We start from the raw sequence: 14,175 nt of genomic DNA, 5'->3' as shown, positions 1-14,175 counted from the left end.
TTCTAACAAACAATGAAATCCCTTGCAACTCTCCTCTATAGATGGACATCAGACACTTTTGCCAGATAAATGTGAATTTTCATTGCAAAGTCATGCTTTCTAGAGCATAATAATGATTTCTACCAGCCTTACACCTAGGTCTTATCTCTGACTCATTTTATAAATGGACAGCTTTCTCCTCAGAAGTATATATACCAAAATGATGACAGTACTCACATGTGGCGAGGGGGCAAAAGACTAGAATTGAGGGTGACCCTCAAAGAGTGCTTTAGTTTTATATATAAGAAATCAAATTGTTTATAAGATCGGTGAATGCAAATATTCATTATTATATCTCATATTTTTATTTTTTATTTTATTTTTTTTAGAGGCATGTTTCTCTCTTTTATTTATTTATTTATTATATCTGCTTGTTTGCTTTGTTCATACATGCACTGGGCACAGTCAGAAGCGCGGGAGGGTGAGAGAATTCACCAGAGCCAGAGCGGGGAGCAGAGCAGGCAGAAGGACTGAAGTACACTGCTGAGGGGAGCAGCGGGCGGCAGGAGAGGTCTGCGCGCCATGCGGGACCCTCCTCCAGTGGCCAGGGAGCAGCCGGGGATCGAACCAGCGCCGCAGAGGCCGCGGGCAGCTTCGCAACCCAGCGCTCATCCGCTGCGCCACCGGGGAGGCCCTATATCTCATATTTTTAAAATTCAAAATGCTGGGCCTCCCCTGGTGGCGCAGCGGTTGAGTGCTGGGCTGCGAAGCTGCCCGCAGCCTCTGCAGTGCTGGTTCAATCCCCGGCTGCTGGCGAGGTCCCACATGGTACACAGACCTCTCCTGCCGCCCGCTGCTCCCCTCAGCAGTGTATTTCATCACTCTGCCTGTTCTGTTTCCCACTCTGGCTCTGGTGAATTTTCTTACCCTCCCACGCTTCTGACTGTACCCAGTGCTTGTATAAATAAATAAATAAATAAATAAATAAATAAATAAATAAATAAACAAACAAACAAATAAATAAATAAATCTTTAAAAAAATAAATAAAATAAAATAAAATTCAAAATGCTGCTCCTTGGGCCTCCCCGGTGGCGCAGCGGTTGAGCGCTGGGTTGCAAAACTGCGCGCGGCCTCTGCAGCGCTGGTTTGATCCCCGGCTGCTCCCCGGCCACCGGAGGAGGGTCCCACATGGCGCGCAGACCTCTCCTGCCGCCCGCTGCTCCCCTCAGCAGTGTACTTCGGTCCTTCTGCCTGCTCTGCTCCCCGCTGTGGCTCTGGTGAATTCTCTCACCCTCCCTCCCGCACTTCTGACTGTACCCAGTGCATGTATAAACAAAACAAACAAACAAACCAGCAAACAAATAAATAAAGCATGCCTCTATTAAAAAAAAAAAAAAAAAGCCAATACAAAATGCTGCTCCTTGCCTCTCTTCTCAATCATCCACTCCTGTGCCCTGGTGTTGCTGTGACTTCTGTTTATCCCTCCCTCAGTTTTCCCAGTGCTTTCTTCCTTATTATACAAGGGTGTACACTTAAAATCCCCCTTCTCCTCCCACTTGGAGGTGACATTAAAGAGTGTTTCCCTTGAGTCAAGGGTGCATATAAGCATAAATGCATGCAGAATTTGGACTTTGCCTTTGTAAATAAATATATTAAACTTGTTTTTGATGTTCAAACCTGCCTTAGTCCATATACTAGTAATTCTGTACAAGTGTTTAGCACTCAGAATTTACAAAGCTCTTTTGTTTTCCCTCTCATCCACTGTCTCTCAGTTTTCTTGCTGCTTTCTCTCTTTTGCTTATAATATAGCAAATTACTCCTTCTTGGTGAGCCACTACCTACGGCAGAGTGGAAAGATTATCATGATCACACTCAACCACTCAATTCCCCATTTCATAGCCTCTAGGTGATACAGGTATCTGAATGAAAAAGATATTAAACAGTAAAAATTTCCATTATAAAACAGTATTATCTATAAGACAGGCCTATTTATGAAAAGAACAAGAATCTGAAATTGTATTTCTACCACCATTTTATATATTATATTAAAAATAAAGAATTGAGTTTAAGAGTAAGTGGAATACATTATCTGCTGAGAAGGTGTTTATGGAGTGACAGGCTGACTGTGTGCAAATTTCTTTCATCAGAAAAATAAAAGAGCATTTATAATCACTTTTTTAATTTGCTTTCTTTTAATTTCTTTTCTCCCTCATATCCATCTGTCAAAATGTCATTATCAAGATATTTATAAAATACAGAATTGATTTAAAAATATTGTTCTAATTAAGAACTTTGCTGGATCACTTTGCTGGATCACTATTATGTCCTAAAGCAAATCTGACTTCCTTAACTTGATAAAAAGATTCTTTTAAAATACCACCGTTCCTACCTTTCCAAGTCTATCTTTGTCCTCTGTACCAAGGACTCTTTATTATAATATAAAAATAACAAAGTGACAAACAGTTCCTGAACTTGCCAGATGCTATCACTCCTCTACGACTTTTCTCTTCCTGTGCCTGTTGACAAAGAACGCCTTCTGGCCACCTCTTCACTTGTGAAACTCCTACTCATCCTTCTGTATCCAGCTCAAATGTCCCTCCTCTGTGAAGCCCTCCAGGCAGGACACATTGTTCATTCCCTTTTATATCCTATAGTCTTTTGTTCAGATAAATGCAAAGTTGTTGAGAGAAACTTTGATTTATTGTGTACAGGTTTTTCCTCATTTACAACCCATAAAATCCTAGAAGGGGCAAGAACATAGTGTATTCACTCTTGTAATCACAATGCCTAATATGGAGTGTATCAGGCATTTGATATTAATTCTATCAGTGGAGAAGTCACTCCTTTGTAGAATAACGACTCAGTAACATAGCAAGGAAAATCTGTTCTCATCATTATTAAAGTCCTTGAAAGGATGCTGTTATCTCATGGTCACAGAAGACAGCCTGAGAGATCATAAATGTAATCTCTTCCTGATGCTTCCCTTTCAGCAGAATCTTTTTAATTTTCAGAGAATTGCTCCAACCTACCTAGCACTTTGTCATAGTGTTTGGTGTTAGATAATGATTACCAAATTGTCCATAAGCTTTCTTCTGGGAAAAACTTAATGTGTTTTATCATTATTTTCTAAATTCTCTTTTTATTCTATCAGTGGGCCCACAGTTGGTGATTATAAATGGGCAACCTCATTTGGCATATGGTACTAAATTCAAATTTTTCTATTCCCTCATAGTCTTGGAGACTTGAAGGCATGAAGAAATACAGGAGAAGGACAAATAAGGACATGTGAAATACAGTCAGCACACATGGTGCCGTCAGGAGGGAAGGCTCACAGATAGGCTGTCAGCTAAAGAAAGTTAATTATATAAAAACAAACAAGAGGATGCCTACAGGGAACATGGTAGAGTGTAATGTTTCTCATATTTTTCTCTAGGTATAGGAATCTTAGTCATAAATCTGTGGTGGATATAATGAGTTGTCTAACCTATCACTTATTCTTAGTAACACAACCCTGAATTCATTTGAGGCAGCAACATGTGCAAAGGACACACTGCCAGCTTTACTGGCAATGTGGAGGCTGTGACTAAGTGATGGCCAATAAATTGTAAGTGGAGATAACATGTGGGGTTTCAGCAAGTCTATTCAAGGGAAAAGTACCTTCTTTTTTAGTTTTTTTGTTTGTTTGTTATTCTTGCTGTTGTATTGGATGCACATGTAATGTCATTTTTTAAAAAGATTTATTGGGGCCTCCCTGGTGTCGCAAGGGGTTAAGCACCGCACTATGAAGTAATCTGCAGACTCTGCAGCCTGAGTTCGATCCCTGGCCAGCCAGAGAGACCTCTGGCTGAGGTCTGACCTCTGCTGAGAGACGCAGCAGACCTCTCCTGTCTCTCCCGCTGCTCCCCTCAGCAGTGTATTTCAGCCAGTGTGCCTGTTCTGTTCCCCACTCTGTCTCTGGTGAATCCTCTTGCCATCTGCATCTCTGGCCTATACCCTAGATCTTGTATGCATAAATAAATAAATCTTTAAAAAATAAAAAGATTTATTGTATTTACTTTTGCATACAAGAGCTGGGGTATAGGCTAGAGGTACAGGGGTTAAGAAGATTCACCAGAGACAGAGTCAGGAGCAAAACAGGCAGATCTACTGAATACACTGCTGAGGGCAGCAGTAGGCGAGACAGGAGAGGTCTGCTGCACCGTATGTGGGTTAGCTCCCTGGCCAGAGATAGAACTCATGCCTCAGTGGCTCATGGTAGCTTAATAGCACTGAGACATTAACCCCTGTGCCACCAGGGAGGGCATGCAATGACTATTTTTCAAGCAGTCATTTCAGACTGTGGGACACATACTAAGGAATGTAGAGCATCAAGACAGAGAAAGCCTGCCTCCCTTCCCTGAGATCCACCAGAGTTGCAGAGACACCAGGAACACTTATGTCTGGCTTCCCACATAAGAGAAATCAACCTCTACTTTGTTTAAGCCAAGGTTTTAATTTTTTTTGTTTTCTCCTATTGATAAACTACTCTGTCCTCAAGGAGTTTACTCCAGAGCAAGAATATGTGGCATGATGTAAAGATTTAATTCTGTGTAATCACTGGATTAATGAACAGTTAAACTGCAAGGAAAAGTACTATACTCTGGTACTCACCAGTAAAACTAGTTAAAAGAAAAATTATAAAATGTTTATATGAATATAGGAATATGGAGAAAGCTGTGGAGAGATGCACAAAACTATTAACATTTATTACATATACTTTATATTAATTTCTTACAATGACCAAGTAATACTTTCAAGGTTTAAAAAATTTTTAATTGAAAATGTTTAAAAATAAGAGAAAGAACCAACACACCTTTGTATGAAGGAAAACTATATTTTTCTCTATATCTTGCTTTTTTAAAGAGGGAATTACATACATTTTTGTGTCCTCAGATAGCTGTATTTTTTTTCATAATTCTTACATTATTTTTCATTTTTGCACAATGTATGCATTTTCATTTTGGTTATATTACTCAGCAATCAAAAAAGATATCTGTATTCGTATCCCTGATTCCATAACAACTAGATGTAGTAATTTAAGGAAATCATATTCTTGAACCTTAGTAAAATGAGAATGTTAAATTTCTTTCAGCACAAGAATTCTGTAAATTTGGTAATATGTTTGGTTCAGTAGTTATCTCATTACATTTCTCCAATCTGAATTCTGTGAATTCAGAAGTTTTTAAAATGAGTTAGTTATGTAGTTTTTATGTGTCTATTTATGAGACAGTGGTGACTAACACATATAAATGCCATAGAAGGATAAGACAGGAAACTCCAAATGCCACTGTCTTCTACGTTGCATAAGGGCTTCCCATACACTAAACATGATATTTCTTAAGGTGTTAATCTTTTTTGATTTACATATCTGTTCTTTGGATTCTGTGAGTTCGTAGGATGGCATCTCCCTGATGCTCATCACTGGTCTGAGTATACAGTAAGTAATTTTGCTAGAGAGATGATTGAAAAAAGATTTTTATCAAAATATGATAATTTAAGAAAGAATAATGGTTGTTAATCTTGTGACTGATAACTTGAAATCTTGTCTTTTTCCTTTATAATCCAAAGTAAGATCTTAGTTGATTTGTGATGTATTCATTACAAAAACTTTAGCGATTCTTGGTAACTGTTGTTTTACTGGCTGTAAGACTATTGCCTGATCTGTTTTGCCATCAAGAAAAGAGAGTCAGGTTCATACTGACAGGTCCCAATAAGCGAATGTTCTGTCTTCTATGAAAGCATAGTAAGTGCATACTGCAGGTTGTGTGCTGCACAAAGGATTTCTTCAGCATTTTCTGGATGGCTGGGCGAGGACCTGGGAAACAAGGACCTTCACATAGCTCATAGCTCATCTCCAGGATTGGGGGCCTCTGGCAGTGAAACCCGAACTGCAGCCCTTATCTTGTGAGGCTACCAGTGCCATGAATAAGAACTAGGGACCACTCATTCTCTTTGTTGTCCCATATGTCATCTGAATTAATGTCACTTTCCCAAAGAAAAGTAAATAAGTGATAAAAGGTTCATGGTTTTAATTCTAATTACAAGCTCTGTTCCTCCTTGTCCTATGTCTGGGGATGGTCTTTTTACTCCTGATTGGGCCCAAGCATAGGTCCTGCCCAAAAGGCAGGTGTAAAGCGCTGACCTGTAAAGTACTGACCCTACTGTTCAAACAAAGTACTCTTAAATTAGCCTTTAAGTCCTCGTGCAAGTGGGGTCTGCATGAGTGGTAGAGTATTACTTATCTATATATTCCTCAGGGAGAGTCACACCAAAAGTAAAAAATATTCCAAATAACGAGGAAAGTCAAATATAAGCATTAGAGTGCATACCACAGTAGCCTGGGGTTCCGCATACTGTCTTCATGAGCACTTGATGTTCCACAATTTTAGAAAGCCCAAAATCAGCTGACAACACAAGAAAAAAATTAATGAAGCAAGTCTTTTCTCAAATTTTATGTGATGACAGAATGTTTCTCAGGCTGGATAATTCTGAGGACAACTTATTTATTTGTTAATTTTTCATCTTTCACGATGTGCTGAAGAGTAAACAAACAAAAACTTCAACTCCTGCTTTAATGGGAGAAAAATGCAACTCCCAAATACATTTAATGCTTTTCTCCTTAATGCCTACTTTTTAAAGAAACAAGTTATTTCTCTAAAGGTAGTAGCTGTAAATATATTTCATGTAATATTAATTCTGAAATTTATGAAACAGTAAAGGACAATGTAGAGCTAGTGCTACAATTGAGAATTTTTAATTCAATAGAAAAAATCAAAATATAAAGTTAAACTTTCATAAATATCAAGGAAAAGAACAGAAATATCACAAGATTGGGTCTACTTCAAAATAAATAATGTCCTTCCCTAGTGTATTTGACAGTAAGAATTTATTCTTATATGAATATATGAATAAGATTTTTTTGGTAAAAACCTTTTTTTTTTATTTATTTCTCAGGATATCACAACTTGTCAAAAGTTGCTACATTATGGTCTATTCGCTGGACTACATCTCTCTCACTCTGGAAACATTCTGGAAAAAGAATGGCTCAGGGCCATTCTTCAAGAGAGGCAGATGCAGAATTGATGCCATTTTAGACTTCAAAGATAAACCTACATTTCCATGGAACCACTTGATCCTTATCAGGGGAAGCAGCAGGAAGTCCTTTGGAAAGAAAGGTTCTCCTGCCTAAATTTGTAGCTATCCATCCATTTAAAGAAATTTCTTTAGGGATAAAATCTTTGAAAGAGATGTCAAAGGAAATGAGAGCCTCCCTGCTGCCTGCTGCCTTTCAGAAGTGATTATGAGAATAAGGCTGCCCAGCAGGACTTCAGCGTTTTTTCTTTAGATTCTTGTATTCATAAAGTATATTATGTTGTCTCAATTCTTCCATGATATGCACAAGATGATATTAAAAGGTGTTAACACTTGTAAATGCAGTGAATTCATCAGATTAGCATTACAAAGAACAGTACTATATGAGCAATGCCTTTTAGAGGATTGAATACATAGTAGCCTAAGGTGAATTTACAAAATTGTGTGTGTGTGTGTACCTGCTAATAAAGATTTGCTTTGGAAAGGCCACAGAATATAAGACTTAACATAATTTTTTTTCCCTAAGTCTTTGATTTCAAGTAATTTTGGGGTAGATCATAATATCCCAAAGTGCATCATTCTTCATAATGCTTATTGGAAGGAAAAAAAAAAGGTTTCCAAAGTCAAACGAGGTATGAAAAAAAAGTGCTACAGTTTACTATATAAGGGGTCAATCTACCATTAACATTTTTAAGATTCAAGGAAATTTGTAGGAAAAAAGTCTTGTTTAGCTTTGTATGAGCTGGTATTTCCTATCTTATTTGACCAACCTTAGCACCTCTCCAAACCACAGTAAACACTGAAAAATCATTGTTCTGGGGAGTGTACTATGGGAAATACAGATCTTAATTTATCTCTATTCATACAAGTAACTCAGCCTAAATTCACTAACACGAACTAATGAACTGAGCATTTAGTGTCAAAGTTCTTGATTATCTAAAATTAAATTCCAACTAATTTGTGTAATAAAAGCTAATTACCAAAAAAGAATTGTTACACTCTCTGTGATTTTCTTTTACATAAACTTATCTACAAAAATACATGTTCAACTCCGCATTCCTTGTCATTTCTAAAAGCTCTAATTCCTTTGTGTGTATGTCCCTCAATGGAGCACCAGCCTCTAGGCACCATCCACACTGGTATTCCAGAAAAGAACTCAGACTTCCAAAATGACTCAATATTCTTTTGCAGAAGCCAGAAGTTAAATGGAGGTAAAACTGAATGGAGTAATATTTTAAAATTCCATGGAATAAATTTCTTCTGCTCTATAAAAAGGGGTCATAACACACCAGGAAATGTTCTCACCAATTTTGAGTGGTGCATCTGGGGCTGGAGTTGCATAGAGAAGGTTTTCCGGTTTGAGATCACGATGAACAATCCCATTTTCGTGGAGGTACTAAATAGGAAGAATAATGAAGCAATATTCATGAAATTATAGTTATGCTTTCAATATTTTCATCTAATATTTTCAGAATATATTTGCTACCTTATGCAATCCTACAACTTACACATTTTATAATTTAAAAATAAATGACATAAAGAAAAATATGCTTTAAACTACATATCATCAAAGAATAGCTTTTATATAGTGAACTGAAAATGAAATAATATTTAATTGTATAGAGCCAAAGGTCATTGTTGAAAAATTTCTCCCCAGAGAAAATTAGTTGCATTTCTCTTTATGTATCTGTAGTTTCAGCCTCACCTAAAATTTTCAGTCTTTTCCCAAGATTTCTAGAGTAGACATTTTCTAATACACATCATTTTGGTACACAGAACTATGATCAATCGAAACCTAGTGAGCCTCTGAAGAAATTGCTACTATTACCTCAAAGAATGCAGATTTAGGGACATCTCCAGAAATAATTATTTTATTGGAGATAGCTATCTTCAGATAGGGCAAATATATAGAAGCAAGGTTTTGTCATAGAAGTCATCCTGTCCTCATTGTGTGAGACCCCCTTCTTTCTCCTTGACTCTCTCAGTCCCTATTCCATTCCTTAGCTCAAGATATAGCCCCCCAGTTAGCCCAATTTCTTTAGAATTTACAACCATGTAAATATTCTGTATAAATGCTACCACATTTGTTCTTACTCTCTTACTAATCTGTGTGATGTTAATTTGTTTGCTTGTTCAGTGCAAAAAGAGCCCAGAACAGTGGGGGAATATTCCCCTGCATTTTGACACATTTAACCATATCAGCTAGGATTAGCTAATCATAGTAAAGTCAAAGGTTTTGTGTATTGAAATGTATCTGGTTTATTATCTGAAAATAATAGTTGTGTCATTTTAGAAATCATGGTCATAGCAAAGATCTCATAATTATTATTTGACCAAACACCTAGATGTAAGTAGTTACTACAAAAAATTAACTTTAATGTGATACATATTGTTTAATAGAGATGATTGATCTTCAAAGTAAACCCAACTACCTATAGAAACATAGAGGATTATATTTGACATGAATCTTACAGATCACCTCTAGCCACTCCACACATTTTATTGCATTTTAAATTAATTTCTAAATGTATTCACATTTTTATTAATTTATGTTTTATTTATATATTTTACATCATTGTGTAATCTCCATAAAATTCCCACCACCAATTCACTTGTGAACCATCATCATACTCCCTTGTGCTCTTCTTTCTCCTGTTTTGATTCTTTTTTCTCCCTCTCTCTTGCAGAATGTCTCTGATTTATGGTTGCCTGCTAATTTTGTTTTTTTTATTATAGTTATTTTTTTTCTTGATCCATTATTTGGTTCCCCTATATTCTTCCTATAAGTGAAACCATCCAATAGTTTTCTTTTTCCTTCTGGCTTATTTCACTGAGCATGATCCCTTCTAGCTCCATCCATGTTTGTAAATACTGAGGTCCTACTTGACCCTGACTATCTCAGTCTCATATCCCTCTGCAAAAAGTTTTCAGCTTATACATTTTTATGCATTTACAAACTTAATTGTATGTATAAAAGTGATAGCCTTAGTTGTTTATACTTTTTTACATAAAACACTACTAGTGTGAAGTTTTGCACAGCTTTTTTCTCACTAAGCAATGTCTTTGAAATCTTTCCATCTATTTCCCCTTGTTTGTTCTGCTTATCTCTTGCACCCATCTTGTTGGATGAACTATCATTTATTTTGCTATTCTCTTTTGCATGTCCAAATTTAAAAATTGGAGATTTTTAAAATTATAAATAATGCAGTAAAAAACATTTCAGCATTTAGATATTTTAGCATTTTTTTTTATAGTACAGGTATTGGATAGCAAGTCTAGTAGGATCAAAAGGTCATAATCATTCCCAAAAACACCATCACTTTTTACTCACAAAAATAGTGTATATATGTGTATCTCTCCCTAATATCTTACCAAATCTATATTTTTTATTTTACTGGGCTAGAACATAGCAATTTAACTGTAAGATCAGTCAAAAAAGTTTTATCTTCAAAATGAAATTTGAATAATTATATAATTCTTTTTTGTTACTGTTCTATAGTAGCATAAAGTTGATGATTATGGCTGAATTAATTTATTCACATGCTTTGAAGTTGATCTGAATATCTAATACAGACTATGCCTCAGGGGAGTGTGGGGAAAGACAGTTGAAATTTCATCTGTTCATTTTTTCTTCTGTTCCCTTGATGTCTGAAACATTCATAAATTGCACTTGCCAGTGTACTAAAATGGAACTGAGTATCAATGTGATCAGCTATAATCACACATTTAGTGAACAGTGGATAAGCATAATGCCTCCATTTATAAATCAAGGTGCCCCGCTGGAGTCCAATGTGAGCATGAAGACCACAAAGATGCCATTGTTCCTGCAGTAAGAATTCTATGTGCACAACACTGCTTAGGTATGGGGGTAGCCTAGAGGTATTGGGTTAAAGAAAAATTTGCTAGAAAGTGTTTGCTGGGCTAGTGCTATTATGGAGAAAGGGAGCTGGATGTTAATAAAGAGGATAATTACAAGTTCCATTGTGAAGGAAAACCTAGGGTGTCAAGTTAGAATGACTGATAGTCAAAGAAATCAAAGAGTTCAAATAGAAAAGACTATAGCTCTTGTTTCTGATTTGGTACAACTTTCCTGGTATACCAATTCAGAGTGGGAAACATTGATACTTCCAACAGGTTTCATTTCCTGTATCAACATATGTGCATGTCATAAGACTCTATTAAGTACATATTTCTAGTAACATTTTGTATTTCTAGGAATTGTTTATATGACACTGTTGAAAAATATGTTTATCTATACTTTCATCCAAAGCTTCAATTCAAAAATTAAAATATTCACCAAGTATATATACACCATGGAATATTACTCAGCATTCAAAAAAGATAAACACATGCAATTTGCAGCAACATGGATGGTGCTGGAAAGGATCATGCTCAGCAAAATAAGCCAGAAAGAAAAAGAAAAATACCGGATGGTCTCACTCATAGCAGGAATCTAGAAAACCTAAATAAGGGACCAAGAAAAAGAATAACTATTGGAAAGTAAAAATCAAAATCAACAAACAACTATGAACCAGAGACACTCTATGCGGGGTGGGGGAAGGGGAGGGGAGGGATTGGGGTCAAAATAAGGGGGTTGCAATTGTATGGGGAATAAAAAAATGAAATTTATAATAAAAAATAAATAAAATATTCACCAAGACTGCAATAAAACATATCACTGAATTCAATAATAAGTGAATGGTTACCATATTCATTTAGGAATTATGCAAAATATTAATGGGAAAAAAATATGTGCCTTATTTAAACATTTAAGTCCCATGCCTACAGAATACAAAATATAAAGAAAGTACAATAATAGCAGTAATGTACATGAAACCCAACTAGTGAATCAGCATATACAATTTATTTTTAATAAGATTAGAGCAAATGCAACTTTCCAAGGGGATTTGAGAATGGTTAAAGAAATAAAGTTGCGATAATTTCATTTTCTTATTTCTAGTATATATGGTTAAGTTTCAGAAAATATGAGCTTTTAAGGATGCTGGCTGTGGAAAGATTTTTTCCTTTTGTAATGAGAAAGAAGGTTGGGGTACAAAACGAAAAAAAGGGAACTCCTGCATCTGCATGCTTGGTCAAGCAGAGTCTACAGAGTCTACAGAAATCCAACTCTTCACACTGTCGCAGAGGCTACTGGGCAGGATTGAGAATTAATACAGAAACATTCCATCCCCCTGCAAAGTGATGAACTACTTCACAGGATGAAAAAACTGGGGGTATTATCATTACAGGTGACTGCTTCAGACAACAGTATGTGCTCTATATGTTAATAATTAACACAAAATTAACAAAATAAAAAAGAGGATATTCAGGATGTATCAGAAAATCAAAGATCTTAGATGCAAATGAAATGTGTATTAAATATGACAAGAAGTAAAAATCTGTGCATTTTCCTTGGAAAACATTTATTTCCACAGACATAAATGTGATTCCTAAATCAAATATATATTAAAGAAGATGTGGAACTAAAAAAGTAAAGAAAAAAAAACTAAATATGCCATTTGGTCTTTAAAAAAATGCAATCTCTTTTAAACTAAAGCTCAAAATCTCTTTTAAACAACAAAAAAAATCTCTTAAACAGAGAAAGACAATACTGCTCTGAATTCAGGGGTGTCTAGACATGTAATTAAACTCTCTCTATGGTCCTAACAAAAACTGTGTCATTGTGTAATGAAAGCTACTGCACAGTAATTTAGTTTAATTACAGTTATGCTGTGTTTGATGGACTGTGTGTAGTTAATTGATAATGTCTCAGGAGCTGGTAGGAGGAAGTCTGAATCTCTTTAAAAATCTAATAGAACAAAGAAGAACCAGTCATTAAAAAAAGAAAACGGTATTCGGACTACAGTTCTCCAACTGGGAAGAAAAATTGAATTCCATGAATTTGCTCTTCTCTACTCCGCAAAAGATTTAGAATCAAAATATATAACTTTAAAAACTTCAAATTGTTGGGGGGGGGGGGCAGATCAACATGGCAGCAATGAGACTCTGCGAGTAAGATCTCCCATTAAAAAAAAGTTAATAGGGAGGAAAAGCGGCAGGTCCCAGTGAGAACTGGGACACGGAAGATAAACGGGTGACTCCAGCAAACTACCCGAAGAAGAAAGTTGCCATAAAAGAGGACTAGAAGGGAGGAAAGCACAGAACCCTGCTCCCCTCCCCCACCCACAAAGTCGGCACTCTCCGACCAACAGGAAAAAGGAAAAAAACAAACTAAAACCAACAAGAACAAACTACGCATCAAGCGGGACTGTGAGTGGGAAGGAATTATTTCAGCCACCACACCCCGTGAACTGGGGCTGTAGAGAACCCTGCAGGATTCGCCGCAGCGGTGAGCGAACAGCTCCAGCGCCATTAGAGAACAACAGAGACTCTGGAGACCTGCACACAGCCTCTGGCCGGCGGGTAAGCTTGCATGGAAAAGTGGAGCACTTGAAAAGCGAATGCGGATTGCGGCTGCCCAGGTCCCCGCGCCTGCAACCTTGCAACCTAGGCTTGCGGGGAGACGCGCGGGGCCCTCACTGAGGTGAAAGTCCCCCAATAAGTAATCAGGAACCAGGAGCCCAGGCACGGGAGCAGGGTGCAAAAGGTGCCATTTCTGTGGTCACTGAACTGGGATACAGCCCTCGTCCTGGACCTGAGAGCTTTGGAACTGAGACCGGGGGCATGAAATTTGGGGTGTGGGTTCTCCATGATGGTGGGGCACAAGGCAGACACAGCACCCCAAAGCCGTTGAGGTTTACCCTACCATTCCCGCTCTGTTCCCTGTCCCACGGGGTGAAAACAGCTCCCCAAGGACATTAGGAGAGATCTCTGGCGTCACCTAGCAACCAGAAAAAAAGTCACTAATGCCCCATAGAACAGGGACCTTTCTTCAGAAAAGACTGCTTGAAAACGGCCGAAGGCAGAAGGCTCCCGGAGGAGCCAGTGGCCAGCTGGGAAGTTAGCCCACGCCAGGCCCCTTCCGATCAGGAGTCTGAGCTAAAAGGGGGAGCGGGCACCCACGGCCGGGGGAGACCGGGCACACAGAAGAGTGTGCCTGAGAC

General features: G+C 37.4%; 1 protein-coding gene across 1 annotated transcript in view; it reads right to left on the bottom strand.

Annotated features, from left to right (window-relative positions):
- CAMK4 (calcium/calmodulin dependent protein kinase IV) overlaps positions 1–14,175 on the bottom strand; it is a gene marked incomplete at its 3' end in the record, with an annotated part of 295,191 nt that overhangs the window by 20,548 nt on the left and 260,468 nt on the right. Inside the window, exons 6-7 of the mRNA XM_084233227.1 lie at positions 8,417–8,507; positions 6,349–6,423 (exon numbers count right to left, since the gene is read on the bottom strand). Coding sequence (XP_084089353.1) covers positions 6,349–6,423; positions 8,417–8,507 — 166 coding nt within the window. The remainder of the gene's footprint in view (positions 1–6,348; positions 6,424–8,416; positions 8,508–14,175) is intronic.

This window comes from Talpa europaea (genome assembly GCF_964194135.1).
Source record: "Talpa europaea genome assembly, chromosome: 5".
In the NCBI taxonomy this organism is placed as follows: Eukaryota; Metazoa; Chordata; class Mammalia; order Eulipotyphla; family Talpidae; genus Talpa; species Talpa europaea.
This window is presented reverse-complemented; position numbering and strand designations above follow the sequence as displayed.